Source organism: Watersipora subatra, chromosome 1 (assembly GCF_963576615.1).
Source record: "Watersipora subatra chromosome 1, tzWatSuba1.1, whole genome shotgun sequence".
Taxonomy (NCBI): Eukaryota; Metazoa; Bryozoa; class Gymnolaemata; order Cheilostomatida; family Watersiporidae; genus Watersipora; species Watersipora subatra.
This window is the reverse complement of record NC_088708.1, coordinates 41,464,142-41,485,401: the sequence shown is the minus strand read 5'-3', so window position 1 is coordinate 41,485,401 and position 21,260 is coordinate 41,464,142. Positions and strand designations below refer to the sequence as shown.

Sequence of the window (21,260 nt, the reverse complement as noted above, 5' to 3'; positions counted from 1 at the left end):
ACAGACTACTAGAACAGACTGTGGTCCAAAATGCGAGGTTGGACAGTACATTGATGCGAAGGATTAGAGTGATATGTGTATGCAATGGGCTTGCTTTAAACTCTCAAAATTCTCATCAGAAAAGCTCATTATTCCATTAATTCTTTGATAATACCTTTAAATCCAAGCATGGATTTATACCAAAACTGTAATTGTAGGTGCTTTGATTCATAGAGATTATGACAGTTCTTTCGTGGTTGTAAGGTGTAATTCAATGGATTTATTGTTTTATGTTTACAGTACAGCAGTGTGTTTAATAGGGATCAATACTGCTAGTGTGGGACGAATTCAGTTATTTTTATGCTGTTTTCTTAAGCATTGATACTTAGCGCAGTAAGGGAGGAATATCTCTCCTGTCATCACAGCATCATGGATAGCAAGAGCGGCTGAGGTAGCGATTGTCAAAAGCATTTTAAATTCACATGCTTGTAGAAAAAGTTTATAATTATTGTAACAATTATATTTCCAATTAACGTAATAAATTATTTGTAACAATTATTTCTACAAATATTTTGTGAAAAATATTTTTTAGCTGCCAAAAACTTGGATGTGTAAAAAATGTCAAACAGTCAATCGAATTGCCGATGAAGTTTGTGATGAGTGTCTCACGGAGAAGGACTCTGGGAAAGATGAACACGGGGAAGAAGAAAGAGTCGTTGACATCTCCATTGTGACAGTCCATAGCAAGTTCTTTTTTCTCATCAGTCACCACACTCAGCGAATATTTCTACATGATAAGGTATGACCTTAAACTCAATATGTATTCTGGCTATGTCCTGCAAGGCCTGTCTGCAACAGATCGGTTTACTATACATGGGTGTCACTCCTTTTTATAGTGCCACCCTTCCTCTCTATGTATTATATTATCACGCTTAAATGGCGTCACAATTATCTGTAGGACAAGAATTATCTAGAGTCAAGTTTTCACCCAATGGATTTAGACAACACTGATCTGCTGCCAGACATCCTACTAAGGCCTGAAAACTTTCAGTTGGCTAAAGACTTTGTCATTAAATGGAATGGCCTCAAGGTATGCATCAAGCAAAGTGATGATTGATACTGACGCGGGCGCTAGTATATTCTCAACATGCGTTTTTTGGTGTTAGTTTGAGGTCTAGCACATCTTCTTATTGGCTGAATTTGACATCAGAAACCAGTCTTATTGGCTGAATATGTCATCAGAAACCATTCTTATTGGCTGAATATATCATCAGCAACCATTCTCATTGGCTGACTATGTCATGAGCAACCATTCTTATTGGCTGAATATGTCATCAGCAACCATTCTTATTGGCTGACTATGTCATCAGCACAATTTTTTTAAGAACTTGTGTTCAAAAAAATTAAAAATAGCAGGTCTACTATTTTTAATTATTAATTTTGTTGTTAAGGAAAATTGAAAACAGCTTAAAATGTTTGGCTTCTTTGGCCAGCATATAATGTTATAAAATTACGAGTATGCATAACACATAATGAAAGAGACAGCAGTGCGTTTGCTCATCCTGTGCACTTTGCTGGTATCGATGTCACGAAACATTGGTTATGGCTTTAGACTGTTTTAAGCCATGGCTCAGTTATAGTATACATGTTCATGTAGAAGGTTCATGTAGAAGGTTCATGTAGCAGGTTCATGTAGAAGGTTCATGTAGCAGGTTCATGTAGCAGGTTCATGTAGAAGGTTCATGTAGAAGGTTCATGTAGAAGGTTCATGTAGAAGGTTCGTGCAGAAGGTTCGTGTAGAAGGTTCGTGTAGCAGGTTCATGTAGAAGGTTCATGTAGAAGGTTTGTGTAGCAGGTTCATGTAGAAGGTTCATGTAGAAGGTTCATTTGATAGTTTTATCTCATTACATTGCAAATGTATGGACTATAAAAAGGTGTTTGAATCAGTACTGTTCAGATAAGTCGGATGGCATATTTTGGTTGTTGCTGATCATTTTTTAGCGCTAATCTCCTGCATGTTACAGCGCTTTGTAGGCTTATTTGTATGAACATCACATAAATGTCATACCATTACATGTTGCTGGCTGGCAATTGGATTTCTACTGGGGATTTGTATTAAATAACACTGAATTCGGTCTTTTTTTTTTTCGTCACCAGTGCTGATCGGTTGTTATTCACTGCTTTAGCGAGTTTATGATATTACAGAAAAGAGAGCAGAAGTTCCTTGTCAAGAAGGGAGAGCTAATGGAATGCCCAGAGAAAGCTTATTTTGGTGGCAGGTTAACAAAACTTCGAAAATCTAACAAACAAAGGTATAAATCAAAGGTTAGTGTTTTTGTAGTGTATATTCCTCCTGGTGCTGTGGGGTTCGTCATGATATCTAATAGGAGGCTTTCCTTGTGTCACAATCAGATTGAATTAAAGTAAATTATCTTCCAAAAATCATAAGAATCTATCATAGTTGAAGACTGGATTGCTCTAGTGTTAGCCAGCACCTCCTGTATGTGTCTTATAATTTCTTTTGAAAAGTTTTATGCGCTGTTGTTTACTAACAGACATAATGTACTGCAAGTCAGGTATAACTAGGTTTACCCATGAAAAGAATATTCTGGTGTCATTTTGAGCAGACATAGTACAATGCAATGTCAATTAACAAACTATGAACCATGTACAACAGGGAGAGACCTGTAGCCTGTTCTTTAAATGGTTATTAAAATTGCTCCAAACAAGAACAATGTTGGGATTAACGAACTACGGTAACATGACACCAATACATTATCTGCTCTGTTTTCATTATAATTACAATGGAAAAGAAGACAACTCTAGGTTTCCTTCAGTTTACTAGTAATACGTAATTGTCGAAGATACATATGTGACCTGTTCAATCTGTTTCTGCTATCTATATTTGCTAAGGATTAAGGGATCATGTTGTGCAGTGCAGCAGCTAATCAAGGAATCATGTACAACAGTACAGTAGCTAATCAAGGGATCATGTACAACAGTACAGTAGTAAATCAAGGAATCATGTACAACAGTACAGTAGCTAATCAAGGAATCATGTACAACAGTACAATAGTTAATGAAGGGTTCATGTACAACAGTACAGTAGTTAATCAAGGAATCATGTACAGCAGTACAGTAATTAATCAAGGGATCATGTACAACAGTACAGCAGCTAATCAAGGGATCATGTACAGCAGTACAGTAGCTAATCAAGGGATCATGTACAGCAGTACAGTAGTTAATCAAGGGATCATGTACAACAGTACAGCAGCTAATCAAGGGATCATGTACAACAGTACAGTAGTTAATCAAGGAATCATGTACAGCAGTACAATAGTTAATCAAGGAATCATGTACAGCAGTACAGTAGCTAATCAAGGGATCATGTACAACAGTACAGTAGTTAATCAAGGAATCATGTACAGCAGTACAGTAGTTAATCAAGGGATCATGTACAACAGTACAGCAGCTAATCAAGGGATCATGTACAACAGTACAGTAGTTAATCAAGGAATCATGTACAGCAGTACAATAGTTAATCAAGGAATCATGTACAGCAGTACAGTAGTTAATCAAGGAATCATGTACAGCAGTACAATACAATACAACAGCACAGTACAATATCAGCTAGTCAATTGAAACTGATATTGCAATTACATGTATTTAACAAGTTAACCATCATTTGTCTCAGTGTTGATGAAGGTCTTCTGCGAGTTGAAAGTCTCTTAGTATTATTGTATGCCGAGCCCCACAATTATGCAGATAGAAAGTACCTCTAGTTCACCAAATCTTTAGTACCATCAAATAAGCTTTCTTAGAGTCCCGTACTAAAGGGAAGTAGATTAACTTAGACATTCAAACGCATGAATCGTGTTTATTCTAGAAGGCTCATATAAGAATGGCTAGAAACAGATCTGTTTTACATACCACAACTTGCTCAACTTGAAATATGGTCTCATGTGTGGTTGTTAGGAAAGTAGATTTATTGAAGCTGGTGTCAATTCATTCTAATAGGGTTGATCAAAACTTTAGGTTCGACAGGTAAAAATGGACAAAATAACGATAAACGATAGCGATATTCGGTTGTTGTCTTCTCGATCATATATATCGACGTGAAACTGCCCTATCGTGTTATCGATCTTACCAGTAGTTTCTTTTTCTCATCGATAGTTCACACCTCAATATAATGTTTGACAATTTTTTTTGCTGCAGATTGTTTTTTTCCGCAGTTTAACCTTGTTATTCATAGATTACGATATCACAATTGTTGTGGCTGTGATTTTGTTGCTGAATCAAAGGTATTTTCTTTATCCTAATAAATGCTGACTGAAGCCTAAGCACCCAACTGAAACTTTTGAAGACTACTTTTGCACACACACAATCTTATCATTTCAGTAGTTCTTATGCCATGACAATCCTTGTTCCCTTGATAATTATTGAAATTTTTTAAATTTTTCTCTGTCAACTCAATGTTTTATTTGACCGATAGGTCGATAGTTATTTTATTTGGGTACGTCGTTGATCGCATCACCGATATCCGGGAGTTATTGGTAACTCGATATATCGAAAAGATAACTCCTAAAGATACGATATTAGCATATCAGTATTTATCGTCCATCCCTATCAACAGGTGAGTATTAGTTGATCTTATTCAGTACTTTAGTACAAGAACTTTCAATTAAGGCCCTGCGGTCAGTCTTGTCGCTATCGGGGGAGATCACTTCCTTCAGCTTCAAGTCAAGCAATGACCTACAGCAAAATTAGATGTACATAATCACAGGCGCTCCAGACAAGGGAGCAGAAACTAGACATAGAATAAAGGATATTAAATACCAGTACCCTGGCAGTTCCGTGTGCCATGACAGGTCATCTGGTGTAATAACTATATGGACAGTTTCTCTTCAATTTGGCTAGGTGGTGAAGTGGCACAGCTGGTAGTAAGTTTGGCTGCAAAATGGAACGTTCGAGTCCTGAGTGAAGCAATCGTTTTTTTCTAACGCTCTTAGAATGGCTTCAGACGGGATGACACGGCTCTTATTATAGTAAAGATTTTCACTCAGTCTAACGTTTCCTAATATAGTGAATTAACTGATGCTCGAGCATGCAATTAGTGAGAGAGATGTGTACTTTACTGTACTATGAGCATATGTATCAAAGCCAAGTTAGAAGTACATACATATAGGCACATTTATCAGTTGTCATTTGTCATGGTCTGCTAGCTTGTTATATATTGCAATATTAGTAATGGAAAATTGATCAGTCATTATTTGCAAAATCTCAAGTTTTGTTATAGTGTTGCTAATGTAAAGAATTAACATCAGGTTTGCTTACACATGTATTTGCACTCTCCCAACTCAAAGGAGCTATACTTCTCTGAAGAGAGTAGACAACTCTAGTACGTATGAACCGCCATTGGCATTAGATAACTCTTTTTAAGGTAAGCTCTAAGCTCCGAGTGACATACACTCAGATTTACTCTCCCAAGCCCTCTATCAATAAGCTGTACTTATATTGCAAGAGTAGACAACTCTAGCTTGTACGTGATTGCTACATAGCGCTGTACTAGAAAACTTCTTTCAAAGTCATTTGGTGAACAGACACAAGAAGCGGCATTACAACTCTCACACAAGCTGCCAATCGACGCTAGCCATCATTTTCTTTTATAAGATTGCTGAAGACAATCGGATCTCACATTGCGTTGGTGTTTTGCTTGTACATGGTGTTATTATTTCCTGCAGTCGGACATTAAAGATGATGCAGTCCAGCATTGTGATTCAAATCCTGGAGCTCAGACTAGACATATTCAGAAACGATCCAAAGACATGCATCATACTGGTTCCCAGTCTAACACTTGTGGAGGGTACATGCAGGTTTGTTGGTTCAAACGCTTAGCAGCAGGAAAATCTACATATTTAAAAAAAATATATATAAAACATCTATTTTGTCTTATTCTGCAGCGATCTCCTCTTGGACAATTTTTAAATAGGCATGTATTTACCCGAGCATTTGCGCAGGTCAATGACAAACAAAAAAGTTATTATTGCTATGTAGCAGACAGCCATCTTGATTACCCTAGGACACTTATATTTCGCTAGTATTTAGTTTCGTGAGTAGCTCACAGAGTAAAATTTCGAAGCAACTTAATTTCGCAGCTCTGATGAGTGCGAAAATATAGTGATGTGAAAATAAATGCAGTGGAACAAACATAATTAGATTCCTCGGGTTCAGTTCACCGATAAAAAAAATTTCAATTTGCGACTAGTTTGTAATTGAGAACCGCAGGTAGAATGGTGTGGGCAAGGTCGATAATGCAATTTGATCGCTTGCTGCCATTTGTTTCTTGGACTATCAACAGGCCCGTTTTCACTGGGGCAGCTGGCCGGCTGAGCCGCCCCAACTTTTTGGGAATTTTTTACGGTAAGTACAGTCCAACTCGGATAACTCGCCCTCAGATAAAATGTAACATTTCATCTCAAACACAAAACCAACTCAAACGGATTTGTTTTGTCAGTTCCAACGCAATGATAAATTCCTTCAGATAACTCGACCTCAACATCATTTATTCGAAAAGTTATTTGCCCAACGGCCATGGACGCGGTTTTTATCGCTGTAGAATATCACTTCATTCTAAGCCATAGAGACAAACATCAACTTCTAGTAGTTCTTAGGCATCATTATTATCATGATCAGAGGCAAAATATTTTTGTTAACGACTTTTATAAAGGTTTGCAGAAGATTAAGTTTTATCAAACACCCGCTTGGCCATGTCCCATCAAAAGCGTAAAAGCCTCCGAATGAACTTAAAATAAAATCCGCAAAATTGATCTTTGTTAAAACGCTCAAAAGAAAAAGATGTCTTTTTCTGAGCGTTTTAACTGCGGCCATGTTTTGCCTATTTTATTTTAAAAACGTCTCGTCAGTCACATCACTTAAAACAAAACAAATCTCAAAAAATTACAAGTTATTGAAGAGGTGTCAGTGGTGAATCCAAACCTTTCCAGAGCCATGCTGCTTGTGTAGTACTGCAAGTGTCAGTGCATGTGTCTTATTTTCTTTCAACACACGGTGCTCACTGCATTGATTGATGTCCCCAGCAAACGCTACTAACGCGTGTGCATTGACATCAAATTCCTATCATTATAAATCATTCTTAATGGGAAAATAATCATAATTAATTGCAAAATAATAACGTAATAAATTTTGACAGTCAAATTTTTTTGTTGGTTTATATTTTAACGATGCTATAGTGGTCGTTAAAAACGTTAAAATAAATGTCGTTATAAAATTCCATTCTACAGTATCAATGAACAAAGCTATTTAGTTTCGCTTTTGCGCTCGTTTGTTATGATAGTTTAGTTTCGCACATGAAACTTTCGCGAGAGGATGACACCGCGAAAACGCGAAAGTTAGATGCCGCGAATACATAAGTGTCCTAGGGTAGCTAAATGTTTTATGGTTTCAGTGATTAAGTATTGTTTTGCCATATAATATATGTAAGAATTTTGTACATAAATTTGTAAGATAACTAACTAGTAATTAAAAAACATTTTATTTTAGCGCCGGTGTAAACTTGGCAAACCTAATTCTCTCTCTTTCTGTCGTTTTGGGCGATGTATGCAAACCCTCGAATTCAAAACTGATTTGCTGTTTGCTCTTGTATCGGAACAATTTTTTATTTGTTGTGTTTTGCCTATTTTTAGCAGACAATATCTTTTAAATCCTTACAGTTGAAAATAACTTTTGAGGTGAAATGCTTATTTAAAGACGATCCAGATTCGTATCCTACATATAAGTTGCAACGCCAGTGCTGCCATAGGTTTGGTAGACAGAGAAGGGGAGCTTTTTAACTCAAGATTTGAGTTAAAAACATAATGATTCTCGCTAGAGCTTAAAAAGACATCTTTGTAATTAAATTTTCAATATATTCTACTCCAGTTTAGTTGTGAACACTCTTTATCTATATATATATATATATATATATATATATACATATATATATATATATATATATATATACACAGTGAAACATGGATAACTCGCCCTCGGATATATTGAACGCATGGTTAACTCGAATGGATTTGCTTGGTCCATTCCCACGCAATGATAAATGGTTTTATATAACTCGACCTCGGCACAGTTAACTCGAACAGTTTGCTGCCGAATTCATAAACGTGGTTTCCGTTCAATTTATTTCGAAGGAGTTTCCACTAGTCGCGGAGCTGAGACTACTCTGCTTTCTTAACGAAAGCACTTTTTATATGCGTATAGTGTACGTATAATTTCCCCCATACCGTATAATGGAACCGAAAAAGAAATCGTATAAAAATGATTAATAGGGTCGCTACGACGTTCGCTTAGTTACGGCCAAGCTATAAATGTTAGAAGGTATTAGCGATAAAAATTTAATAAAGATAGACACAGCATGCAAAATACATATTGTAACAGTGATTATATGCGGATACATAAAGATAAAATGTCACAAATAGGCTAGTGGCTTGGCGTCCGCTACAACAGACATCCACTTTACGATGGCATCACGCAAGCAAAGAAAAGCATGGAAACCTTCTGACAAACTTAAAGTACTCGAGGAAATCGAAGCAGGACAAAAGCTATCAGCATTATCAAAAAGAAAAAATCTTCCAAAAAGTACAGTGTCAACATGGATTAAACAAAAAGAAAGAATAAGATCGTTATGTGACCAAAATTCATCAAGGCTAAGAGATCGTTCAACGTCGCACGATGATTTGGATGGTGTATTATTGACTTGGTTTAGACAAGTGCGTAGTGAAGGCGTACTTATCGATGGGCCAATTTTGTTAGAAAAGGCTAACAAGTTTTTAAGGACTATAATAACTGTTTAAAATCTATTTCTACAATAAGTCACACTGTTGATCTTTGTCAAAAAAATACCCTGTCACAGACTACACTCGATAAGTTTTTTAAATGAAACAATTGATCAGATGTAAAGCATGCTTTTTTGCATTGGTCATAAATGTTTACTATTGTCCAGTTTTAAAAATTATCAGAAAGAATAGATATTTTTCTATTGGGCTGAGATTTGTTTGCAGTTTTAGGTGATGTGACTGACAAGACGTTTTAAGATTAAAATTGGCAAAATTGATCTCGAGTAAAACACTCAGAAGAAAAAATGTCTTCTGAGCATTTTAACCGTGATTAGGTTTTGCCAATTTTAATCTGAAAAAGTTCTGGCAGTCACATCACCTAAAACCACACACAAATCTCAAGTGTATAAAAATATCTATACTTTCCGATGAATACTTTAAAACTCTACATCAGATGCCCTTTAACTTACAACAAACAACCTATACTTTAGTTTTATATACACATGTAGTTTGTATATGTATCTACTAATAAATACATTCACTTGTGACTGTGCTCTGATAACTTGAACGCTCTGATAACTCAAACACTTTCGCTCGGTCCCGTGAAGTTTGAGTTATCCATGTTTCACTGTATATATATATATATATAACATTGTTAGTTGTTTCACTTTTACTAAGAATTCTAGAAAAAACACTGCTTTGCTAGATGTGACATATGACACATTAGGCAACTGACCGTTTGATAAGCTGTGAACATGCACTGGCATCCTTGCCGATTTGTTGAGATATCTGTATGTCTCTTGGTTTAATGTGTTATGAACTTCAATATCTGTACATCTTTGCACTTCATGCAGGTGGTGTCTGCTGACATGAAGCCACTCTGTATAAACTGCCACAAGCCATACGAGTCTGATCTACTCAGCACGTCTACTATAAATGCTGAGCAGAATGCTTGGCAGACACGCTTCTGTTCTCCGCAGTGTGCTGATAAATTCTGGGTAAGTGTCCAATAATAGGTTAGACTCCGATGTACGTTCTCTTGTCTCTATGCATAAATGTAGGTCAAACAGTGACTAGACCAATTTTTCATAAACCGTTCAATAGATTGCTGGGAGTGAACTTGTTTAGATGTATATGCTGGGGACTGGTAAGAGGTGAGAATAAATGTATTTAGGTGAATATGCTGGTTTCAGTTAACGAGTCACAGCAAATACATTAGAGAGACAGCCAAGTCATTGGATGCGGGAGTATGCGAGCATTGCGGATTGGATGGCAACGAATTCTTTCAGCGAATTAGGTGAATGTTTAACTGTCTTTCTTTTGAATGTAAAACGAATTTTTGTTTCCGGTCGAGAATCTTAGAAGACCTATCCAGATAATGTTGGTCTGCAAAACCTTGACCTAGTATAATCAATTGACCGTGCGAAGTAAGTATAAACAGTTACAAGTCTGCTGGCATTGTGTAAGAACCATGGGAGACAAATACAGAAATGCCTTTTAATTAAATTCTTATTATAATCTATGAAATGCAATCGTCTTTATCCTTCTAGAACAATCCAGAAAAACTACACAAAGAACGTGTATCTTTATTTGGCATGACCAATGTTTACTGTTTATTCACCGGTTATGTTTTGCTCTATATTTGGCTGTCATAAACTGCATCAAATATGTGTGAGATTTGTTCTTAGTATCACTACGAGAAATATAAACACAAAAATATTATCACAGAGCTTACAACAATCTTATCCAATTTATTTTGATGAATAAAGGGCTCATTATTCAAGTGCCTTTTAGGTGCAACATTATAGAAAGAACACTTCTTTTCATCAACTTTCTAGTAATGACAAACCTTTTCTTTATTGAAAGATCGCATCTTTACCGCATTACTTATATCGAGGCCAAAATTGAATTTGAAAATCTAAGTCGAGGTCAAAGGGGAAGTGTGGTTCATCAGAAGTCATCTTCGAATTCGGGGGATAGCTGAAAGTCTATAATTCTATTTTAACCAGTTTTTAAAAATAATAAAGCTAGTTTGTAAGTCAGCCATTCAATTTTTAATCTCTTAATTTTAATTATTTTCAGAAACAAACCAGTTTAAATATTTCCTCAAGTTTAGCAACCAGCTTCACTAATTTTCTTAATAACTCTTGTTGTCTTTTAAACAAAAGAAGTTATTCCATGATCCAGAAACATGTTCCTTTTTTTTCAAGTGGCATTAGGTGTTAGTTTTTTGTTTTCAATTGCAACTTGAACAAGTTTAAAAAGCTAGCCTTCTATATTTCAAATGTAAGAAGAATTTTTGGATATATCAACAGATTTATTGCGATGCTGCTGTTTTCATGCATTTTCATAAATTCTTAGACGCAGTAGATCGCTCAAAGAACGAGCAGAACTGTTACAAGACAGTCGGTACGCTATGCTCTCAACCACTGTCAAGGTCAATATGGTGAAGGAGCCTTCTGAAGGTCAGGTAGGTGAATTATGCTGCTTACTAGTAACCACTAAATGACTAGTGCATAAATACATTAGGAGTCTAGGAAATGCATTGTTTTGTTCAAACGTTTATCTAGAGTTGTCTGCTCACTGAGTTTGCAGCATTACAAGCAAACGATAAAAGCATCTACCATCATGTGAAATGTGCATACAACTTCTATAGTTATTTAGCTGGTGTTTAAACTGAATTCTTGCTTGTAATAATATATTTTCTGTTTTTCAATTTCTTTTCTTACGTGAATGAATAACCCATGTTTCAGAATGGCATGTGTTTGTCATTTCAGTCTTATACTGTAGTCTGATACTGTAGTCTGATACTGCAGTCTGATACTGCAGTCTGATACTGCAGTCTGATACTGCAGTCTGATACTGCAGTCTGATACTGCAGTCTGATACTGCAGTCTGATACTGCAGTCTGATACTGCAGTCTGATACTGCAGTCTGATACTGCAGTCTGATACTGCAGTCTGATACTGTAGTCTGATACTGTAGTCTGATACTGCAGTCTGATACTGCAGTCTGATACTGCAGTCTGATACTGCAGTCTGATACTGCAGTCTGATACTGCAGTCTGATACTGCAGTCTGATACTGTAGTCTGATACTGCAGTCTGATACTGTAGTCTGATACTGTAGACTGATACTGCAGTCTGATACTGCAGTTTGATACTGCAGTCTGATACTGCAGTCTGATGCTGCGGTCTGATACTGTAGTCTAAACAAAAGTGTGTGAATATATATATCTTTATTTCATAAATACAAACAAATAAATACGTTAATATTTATATTTTTTTTGCATTATAGTTATATTTGCATAGTAAAATGAACAATTATCTATGCAACATAAAAGATCTGAATCGGACTATTTTTCAATAAGAATCGGTATATCGGATCGGTATCTGAATTGGCTAGTAAATTTAGAATCGGGGCATCTCTAGAAATTACTGGTTTTAGTGCTCCAGTCCACTAATAATAATCCATATAATTGTTTCCTCTAGAAATGACATGGAATATTCGCAAAGTAGCCAAATGTGTGTGGCAGCATGAAATGACCAAATATGCGTGGCAGCATGAAATGACTAAATACGTGTGGCAGCATCTAAGTAAGCCAATCTCCTTAAATGAGGAGACCTTTTGAGTTTCAGTTTAAACCCAACTTGCGTGAAGGGTTTTTAAGTATTTGATAATGACTTGTGTTTCATAAAAGAGAGTTTTGTTGCAGTTTTGGCATGTAGATCATATACTCCCGGTGTATGCGGGTGGAGGCCAGTGTGACGTTGATAATCTGAGAACACTGTGCACCCCGTGTCACCAGCAAGTCACTTCCACTCAGGCTGGTCACCGGGCCAGGATGAAAGCCGCTGTTGGAAACACATCCATTTCAGGTATGTTGCTGTATTGGCATATAATCAACTAGTAGATGATACACATCAATTAGAGACGAACCTAGACACGCCACTAAAGCATCGCACTCCGGCCTGAGCTAACAAGAAACATAAGTAAAGAGCAAAAATGGGGATTACGAACAGTCATAGCTGAATAGAAGGAAAATTTGGCAAAGGTTGTCAAATTTTTGGTATACATTTTTGAGTGGATTGTTTGTAAATCTCTATGGTTATTTGTGGCTACTGAATGTCAAGGCTATGACAAACATCTTTCATTGGTAGGAAGCAGATTAGATATATCTTTGCATGCAATCCTCTTTGTTACTACCACCAGTTATTCATAGGTACTTCCTCCTCCTCCTGTTGTCCCTGTAATGTCTATTTTCTTTTTGTTGATTGATTAACCCTTTTTTCAACATAGCTCAGTATGTCTTCCGGATCTTTTATAAACTCTGGTTGTTTAGGTATTTAGTGGAAAAATCTAGTTGAAGTTTAGTTTGAGTACATGGTAACTGGATTGCTTTTGTTACGTGTTCTTTTACTTCCTGTTTGTAATCAATAGAGTTTCATCACTCTTGAATTGGGCCACCATCTTGAATTGACAAATACAGACCATGTTTATCACAAAAGGTCTGTAACATAAACACCCACTTACTACTGATCTCTGATTGAAGCTTGTTAAAGCGTAATGCAATATCAGTGGTGTAAGTGCTCCTTTCATTGTTCAACAGCTTTTTATGCTTGCTGTGTGCTTGCAATCTATTGATAGAGGTAATAACACTTGCAAGCCTATAATTCATCACAGCCTATTAAATGGCTGTCATATGTATAATGTACAAGTGTATTATACCAAACAAAGTTTCTCCACCACCTCGGCCCTAAAACATACGCACGAGTTACAGTGGCTCATTAGAGATATTGTTGGTTTGAGTGAGTGCCTGTAAATTTGAGTATGTGTGTCTTTTATCTCGATAAGCTATTGTTATATCGATATATTTATTCACTTGTGTACTTGAAACTGCATGTTTTTATGTCCCGACTTTGGAGTTGTGTTTCCTCAGTACCTAGCCAGTGTTTCATCAACACCTCATCAGCTAGTTTCTAAACCATCACATTATTTTTATTGCAGACTTTTTCAGTCCTGTGACCAAGGGGAAGCTCAAAACCTATGACTCGGAATAAACAGGATTATGGTAAAGACATGATGCAATACAACTAGCTTGAGTCATACCAGAGGAATGCGTTATCTTGGGTATTTATTTTTCAGTTACTAATATAATATATATTTATAACACTTGTCAGAATTTTACAAAAGCTTTTAACAAATGGTGTGATGTTGATATAAATACATAATAGGCGTGTGAAAAAGGCACAATTATCGCATCAATGATAACTGAAAAACAAAAGATTGCTTCCGTTGGAGCAAAAAGTTGCGTTTGATCCACAACCTGTGGCAAGTGTCACTACAACTAGTAATGAAATCTAAAGTTAATCTAACTGGGATGTTGATGTACTATAAGCTGAAGAGATCGTGGAACTCGTCACTGAGCTACTCACTCGCCTGGCATTGGTCCTATTCTTATCCCTCTTCCTTGAGTTGAACTGTGAAATTTTTGCTTTGTATAAATGCAAGATTCTTTTGTTAAAGATAAAAGCAAAGAATATGAAGAGACCAGTGCAGCCATTGAGAATGTTGAATATCAGGTTGATAATATAGAGGATGTAGCAGATGACATCACTGCTCGCCTGAGATGTCCCTATGATGATTATCATGATGGCAAAAATCCAAGCGAATCCATATTGCGCTGATAGCCTTAGATGAATAGCCATCTCATTCCGGTTTCCTACACGGCCATTTGCGGAATTGCGTCGCAGAATTGTCTTTTGGTGACCACCCTTCCATTTTTTCATACCTGCCAAGTTTAAATCATTCTACTTTACACAACTCAAAGAAAGTTTTACAAAGTATGGCTGTTTTCTTGATTAGTTAGCTGTCATAAAAAATTCTTCCCAGACAAAAAAAAGAGAAGCGAAAAGTTTTTAGGTATTTCATGGAAGTTATACAATTTCAACTATTAAGAACATGGCCATTTTTACGTTATCACGTGTTCTAAGAAAATATCTATAAGCTGGAGAGAATGCATGTGTTTTATAGTTTAACAATCAGAAAGGGGAGCAATAAACTGCTTTTACTTTTTAATTTACTTTTTTTCAAATGTATTTCTCTTTGTTAAATTTGGACTCTATATTTTAGGATTTTTAATTGAAGTTTTAATAAAACTTATAACCTGTCATAAAACTTATAACCTGTAATAAAACTCATAACCTGTAATAAAACTCATAACCTGTAATAAAACTTATAACCTGTAATAAAACTCATAACCTGTAATAAAACTTATAACCTGTAATAAAACTTATAACCTGTAATAAAACTTATAACCTGTAATAAAAATTATAACCTGTAATAAAACTTATAACCTGTAATAAAACTTATAACCTGTAATAAAACTTATAACCTGTAATAAAACTTATAACCTGTAATAAAACTTATAACCTGTAATAAAACTTATAACCTGTAATAAAACTTATAACCTGTAATAAAACTTATAACCTGTAATAAAACTTATAACCTGTAATAAAACTTATAACCTGTAATAAAACTTATAACCTGTAATAAAACTTATAACCTGTAATAAAACTTATAACCTGTAATAAAACTTGTAACCTGTAATAAAACTCATAACCTGTAATAAAACTCATAACCTGTAATAAAACTCATAACCTGTAATAAAACTTATAACCTATAATAAAACTTATAACCTGTAATAAAACTCATAACCTGTAATAAAACTTATAACCTGTAATAAAACTTATAACCTATAATAAAACTTATAACCTGTAATAAAACTCATAATCTGTAATAAAACTTATAACCTGTAATAAAACTTATAACCTGTAATAAAACTTATAACCTGTAATAAAACTCATAACCTGTAATAAAACTTGTAACCTGTAATAAAACTCATAACCTGTAATAAAACTTATAACCTATAATAAAACTTATAACCTATAATAAAACTTATAATCTGTAATAAAACTTACAGCTCGCAATAGAAGTTCTGTCATAAGAAATCACTTACTCAATTTAGAATTGAGTTTGTAAATTTGTATACCCTCAAAGATTCTAGTCTTCTAAGACATTTGAAAGCCGCATCACACTATTTAACATTCAACAATTTTATGATCGTAGTAAATTCAATGCATATATCACATCAATATGCACTTTAGAAAGCGTCCAATGCCATAATAGTAATTATAGGTGATATAGAGCTATTATACTGAGAAAGACTAGCTAAACCCTTAGCGTGACGCAATTTCCATAAAGATATTATACTGAGAAAGACTTGCTAGACCCTTAGCGTGACACAATTTTCATAGATATATTATACTGAGAAAGACTAGCTAGACCCTTAGCTTAACATAATTTCCATAGAGATATTATACTGAGAAAGACTAGCTAGACCCTTAGCTTAACATAATTTCCATAGAGATATTATATTGAGAAAGACTAGCTAGACCCTTAGCATAACACAATTTCCATAGAGATATTATACTGAGAAAGACTAGCTAGACCCTTAGCTTAACATAGTTTCCATAAAGATATTATATTGAGAAAGACTAGCTAGACCCTTAGCATAACACAATTTCCATAGACATATTATACTGAGAAAGACTAGCTAGACCCTTAGCTTAACATAATTTCCATAGAGATATTATATTGAGAAAGACTAGCTAGACCCTTAGCATAACACAATTTCCATAGACATATTATACTGAGAAAGACTATCTAGAGTCTAGACCATTAGCATAACGCAATTTCCATAGAGATATTATACTGAGAAAGACTAGCTAGACCTTTAGCATAACGCAATTTCCATAGAGATATTATACTGAGAAAGACTATCTAGAGTCTAGACCATTAGCATAACGCAATTTCCTTTACACTTAAGATCAGTTGTCAAGAGTTATCATTAGTTAAGTTAGTTACCTATGCATGTCTTAATGAAGAGACTCAGGTTGACTACTATACTGTAGAGAAGTGGTACTCCAAATATAACCACTGCTGCCTTGCTGTTCCCGATCCAGCACGTTGACATAGTCTGATATCTTATTTCTATGGCATCTATAAATCCAGTTGTAGCATTCTTTTCTGCGGACACTTTGACATCGGAGACAACTCCGTACGCGATTAGCTGTTTTTTTCGTAATACATAGTCAATTATGGCACATATTATTACAATCAGGGCTGGCATGCCCCATCCATAGAGGCTGTTAAATAGCATATTTTTTCGGTTTAACTTCATCATTTGAGTTTTCAAATCTGCCCCGAATGCTTTATAACTGCTATATGCCATAACATTCATCCACATGAAGCTGGAAAGAGTGAAGAAGTGTGTGAAAACTGCTGATGTAAAGCAAGCGTAGTTTTTGTCTTCAAGTCCTGGGGTCATGAGCACACCTGTTAGAAAGGACACTTGTGACAGCATGACTGCTACGGTCAAGTTCATTAGACTGATGCCTGGCAAAGTCCGCAATGTTTTAAATATGGAGTATGTGACCAACACAAGCACCATGGCTATAATGGATATCATCGAGCAGATGAAGCCGGTAATTGAAGAAGCCCAGCCAAAGGTCTGCAGGAAGGAGCAACTATTCTCAATATTAATGCTATTCCATGATTCAAACTCCAAAAACCAAAGCAATAGTCCCTCAGGCATGCATATGGAAACTGGTTGATCATATAGTAAGGCGTCCTCTGTTTCAGCGTAGTTTTCACTCTGGCTCCACACATACACGTATTCATCTAGGTCAAACACACTTTGAATCGATTTACTGGGTGAACTTTGAAATGGAAACTTTGTGTTATATAGCTCTTGAAACTGTTTCACAATGATACTTCGGTTTGGGAGTTGTTCGTACCAAAGACCATTTTGTTCTAAGCCATTGCTATGGGGCTGTAGAAGCAGCCTTAAACAACTCTCATTGCGAATGCTTGGTAAGGAGTCGCATGTTGAAACCATTTGTGTTACATTCTTCCATGATGTCCCATTGCTGATCACTTTGGTGTACAGAAACTGAGAGATTAAATAAGTTCGGTTTGTACTTGGAACTTTTATCCCCGTTATACTTCCATTAGATCCGCTACTTAGGACATCAAACTGGTCATTGAAGTACATATGTTTAATTCCTTGACACCATGATTGGCTGACATTTTGCAACGTTGCTGACGAGACACATCCATACGCGGTGAGATTATTGCGTTTTTCAAAGATGCTAAATGTTCTACCGTAGCTGGTGTCGTTGAGGAGTTGTTGGATTCCCTGAAGCTCTGATGCAACATAATTAAATCTTAAAGAAACTACAAAGCTTCCAACAGTTTGGCTTCGATTACCCTCTGTCATGTTGATGCATGTAGGAGAACCAGCTCCAGGAGAATGTGGCTGCCAACTACTCTCTGATTCTAGTTCAACTAGTTCATTGATTTCACTCATGTTCCATGACCCGTAACTATTATCGAATGCGTTTCCACTCAAGCACTGGCTTTTATTATCATATGGTTTGAAAGGTAGCACGGCTTTATGGAAACTGATGTTATACTCTTTCATAAACGCATCGAATAAGCCTCTTTTCAAAAGCTCTTCTTCCACCGCTGGCATACTGTCTTTCGACGAATAGTTTATGCTAAAGTCGACACAAGCTGCCAGCTCGTCTCGCTGGACCTCTCTTTGGTGCACACACTTGCCTTTTATGGAAATATAATTTAGTCGACAAGATGTATCAATGCACTCTTGCTCAAACGGGTTGAATATTTGTGAATCGGTGCATTGTTTCTGGGAGTATTGGTATTGATCAGCATCAAATTTATACATAGAGTGAGCGTTGCCGTCGACTCCAAAATTTAAAAGCATGGTATAGCCACCTTCCGGAAAATCTTGATGTTTGTGCTTTGCTTGAGACGTTCTCTTTGTTCTTTTTATTTTTTTATGGTGTGAATCAGTTTTGCTGCATGGTTTCAGTGAAACCAGAGGAGGCTTGATAACATATCTTGTGCACTCACCACTTGGACGACTGTTAGAAGCTGTCTCACACTTAATAACGGCATCCCATTTTACTAATTCAGTCTCATTGTTACAATGTGCGCAAAAGATGTTCCTGAAAGTGACACCTGAATACAGGTTGGTAACAGGTATACCTCCGCCATCAGTAAAGTTGGTACCATCACATTGCTCTCCAGAAAACATGGTTGCAGCCGATTCAGCACAGTTGTCTACCAGCAGATATGTTTGATTGTCAAGGTAATGGTCGATAGTCATACAGGACTCTTGTGGGTTAGATAGTACGACTCCGTCCTGTAAGATATAACATCAACACACTCACTGTTCAAGTCTGGTTCAACTCGAACACTTTGTAACTCCACCTACTCACGTTATTTAAATGTGGCTAAATGTATTTTACAAACATTTTAGTTTGTATCATACATTTTTATGCCATTGTTCACATACACCTCTAGCAACCTTAAACCAATTATATGTCACTTCTGTGCTTGAATGGTGGTGACAAGTGTGCGCCAAATTTCACTAATTTATTTAGAGGTTTGTATATCTACCAAACGATAAACTTCTGCATTGAGGATCTAAGAGCACACACTTATCTATCTCACAACTCCTGGATTTGTTGAGCCCTAAAGCTTGATCCCAAAACTGTTTATTTCTTTGAAGTTGTTTTTTATCTGCGACTCATTTTAGATATAGTTTAGAACAATGGTTCACGTGTGTAGCATCATCTATGATATTTGCACATGAACAATTTTTTTCAACTTGTTTCATCGTTCTTTTCTCACTAAAGACTATAGTAGTTACATATAGCTAGAACATCAAGGTTAGGACTTGACATTTAAAAAACTATAACAATACTTTACATAGGCATAGGGCTGCCTGTATTTACTTTTTCATTGAACTTCATATTTTTAAGCAAACTAATAGCATCGATCTAAGTTTTAAAATGAGCTGCAGTACCAACTAGATAATTAATGAAAGATTAAATAGCAATATTATTTAGTACTCTTCTGTCGAGTAGCAAACATTTTTGAAATGACTCTATAAAAATACACCTAGTTATACAAATATATATACAGTGTATGTATATACTTTTATCGGAGAGTCCATAATCATTTTTACAGAAAAAATGTTTTACATTTAATGCCACCAGAACATATGTATAATAAAAAAATCAATGAATTAAAAAGTCATCATGTGTCTGTCATCAAAAGGTGTCATAAATACAAAAACCAGAGTTTATACAAAGAAGAATTGAAACTGCTAAACTTATGTATACATCTTAATTCTTTTAACTCTTAACTCTTTTGACAAAAGATTAAAAGAATTAGCAATATAATTATTCAGCGCATCATCTAGCCATTAGCCTGACACATTGCCAATGGCTAATTTGATTAAACTTACTATTAAGAGTCGTGAGATCAAGCATGCAATTACATTGCGTCGTAACACATAGTGGTAGCATATTTTTACCCACATTTCGACATATATCGACCAATGAATCCATCAATCTCGTAGCTTAATTGCTAAGGTATTCGCCTGGCGAACCGGAGGTTCCGAGATCAATTCTTCTGCGATACAGATTCTTCATTCCTAAATTTTTCTATAGCTGGACAAGCCGAACTACACACAGACAGACATACTACACACAGACAGACATACTACACACAGACGCGCACACAAACTTTGAGATATATATACATATTAGGCAATCCGTAATCATTTTTATAAAAAAATGTTTTACTTATGGTGCTACAAAAAATAATAAAAAAGAGATGGTGTAATGAACACAAAAACATACATTTATGCAAGGAAGAATTGAAACTACTAAGCTTATGTATACATCTGATCGCTTTTAACAAAAGATTAAAGGAATTAGCATTATAATTGTTGAGTACTTCTTTTGGTAAGCACAAAATACATTCATCACTACGTAGATATCTGATACTTGAGAATTGAAACATATCAGTTATGTATGAATGAGTTAAACCATTCTGTATTTTGAATCCAGTAATGTTAGTAAAATAAGCTAACATATCTGGTAGTGGGAGAACATCCACTGTTCTAAACAAACATGTAGTTCGTAACAGATATCATTTTGTTTTACTAGGTGCATAGGAATTTGTTTCACTTGTATAATGTGACTTTAAATTAAGCAACCAAATTCATAGTTTCATTATGTACCAATACCATATCAGTAAATGCATTGCTATTCTGTTCATTATAAATCATAATATAGTAAACTACTTAATTCATGCTTTTTCTTTTAAATATGTTGTAAATTTAGGTGGGAGCCTAAAACGCTTTCGATACTTCAAGGATACTGGCTAAAGTAGGCAAAGGCAAAAAGCTGTGAAGCTAAACTGCTGAAACAAACCTTTAAGATAACTTGTGATATTTTTTTATACGAGTTACCTAAACCTCTGACTCTCTATCTGTCTC

General features: G+C 35.6%; 2 protein-coding genes across 2 annotated transcripts in view; one reads left to right on the top strand and one right to left on the bottom strand.

Moving 5' to 3' along the window:
• Positions 1-13,955, top strand: part of LOC137406145 (DNA annealing helicase and endonuclease ZRANB3-like) — a 40,341-nt gene extending 26,386 nt beyond the window's left edge. Inside the window, exons 17-25 of the mRNA XM_068092678.1 lie at positions 572-778; positions 938-1,069; positions 2,185-2,304; positions 5,721-5,852; positions 9,680-9,823; positions 10,019-10,122; positions 11,187-11,295; positions 12,540-12,702; positions 13,832-13,955. Coding sequence (XP_067948779.1) covers positions 572-778; positions 938-1,069; positions 2,185-2,304; positions 5,721-5,852; positions 9,680-9,823; positions 10,019-10,122; positions 11,187-11,295; positions 12,540-12,702; positions 13,832-13,884 — 1,164 coding nt within the window. The 3' untranslated portion in view covers positions 13,885-13,955. The remainder of the gene's footprint in view (positions 1-571; positions 779-937; positions 1,070-2,184; positions 2,305-5,720; positions 5,853-9,679; positions 9,824-10,018; positions 10,123-11,186; positions 11,296-12,539; positions 12,703-13,831) is intronic.
• A 235-nt stretch (positions 13,956-14,190) lies between these two features.
• On the bottom strand, positions 14,191-19,076 carry LOC137387665 (uncharacterized). Its single transcript, XM_068074151.1, has 2 exons — positions 16,751-19,076; positions 14,191-14,615 (listed from the first exon to the last, which is right to left on the bottom strand). Exons 1-2 carry the CDS (start codon positions 19,074-19,076, stop codon positions 14,191-14,193), a joined length of 2,751 nt encoding a protein of 916 aa, XP_067930252.1.
• Between the last annotated feature and the right edge of the window lie 2,184 nt (positions 19,077-21,260).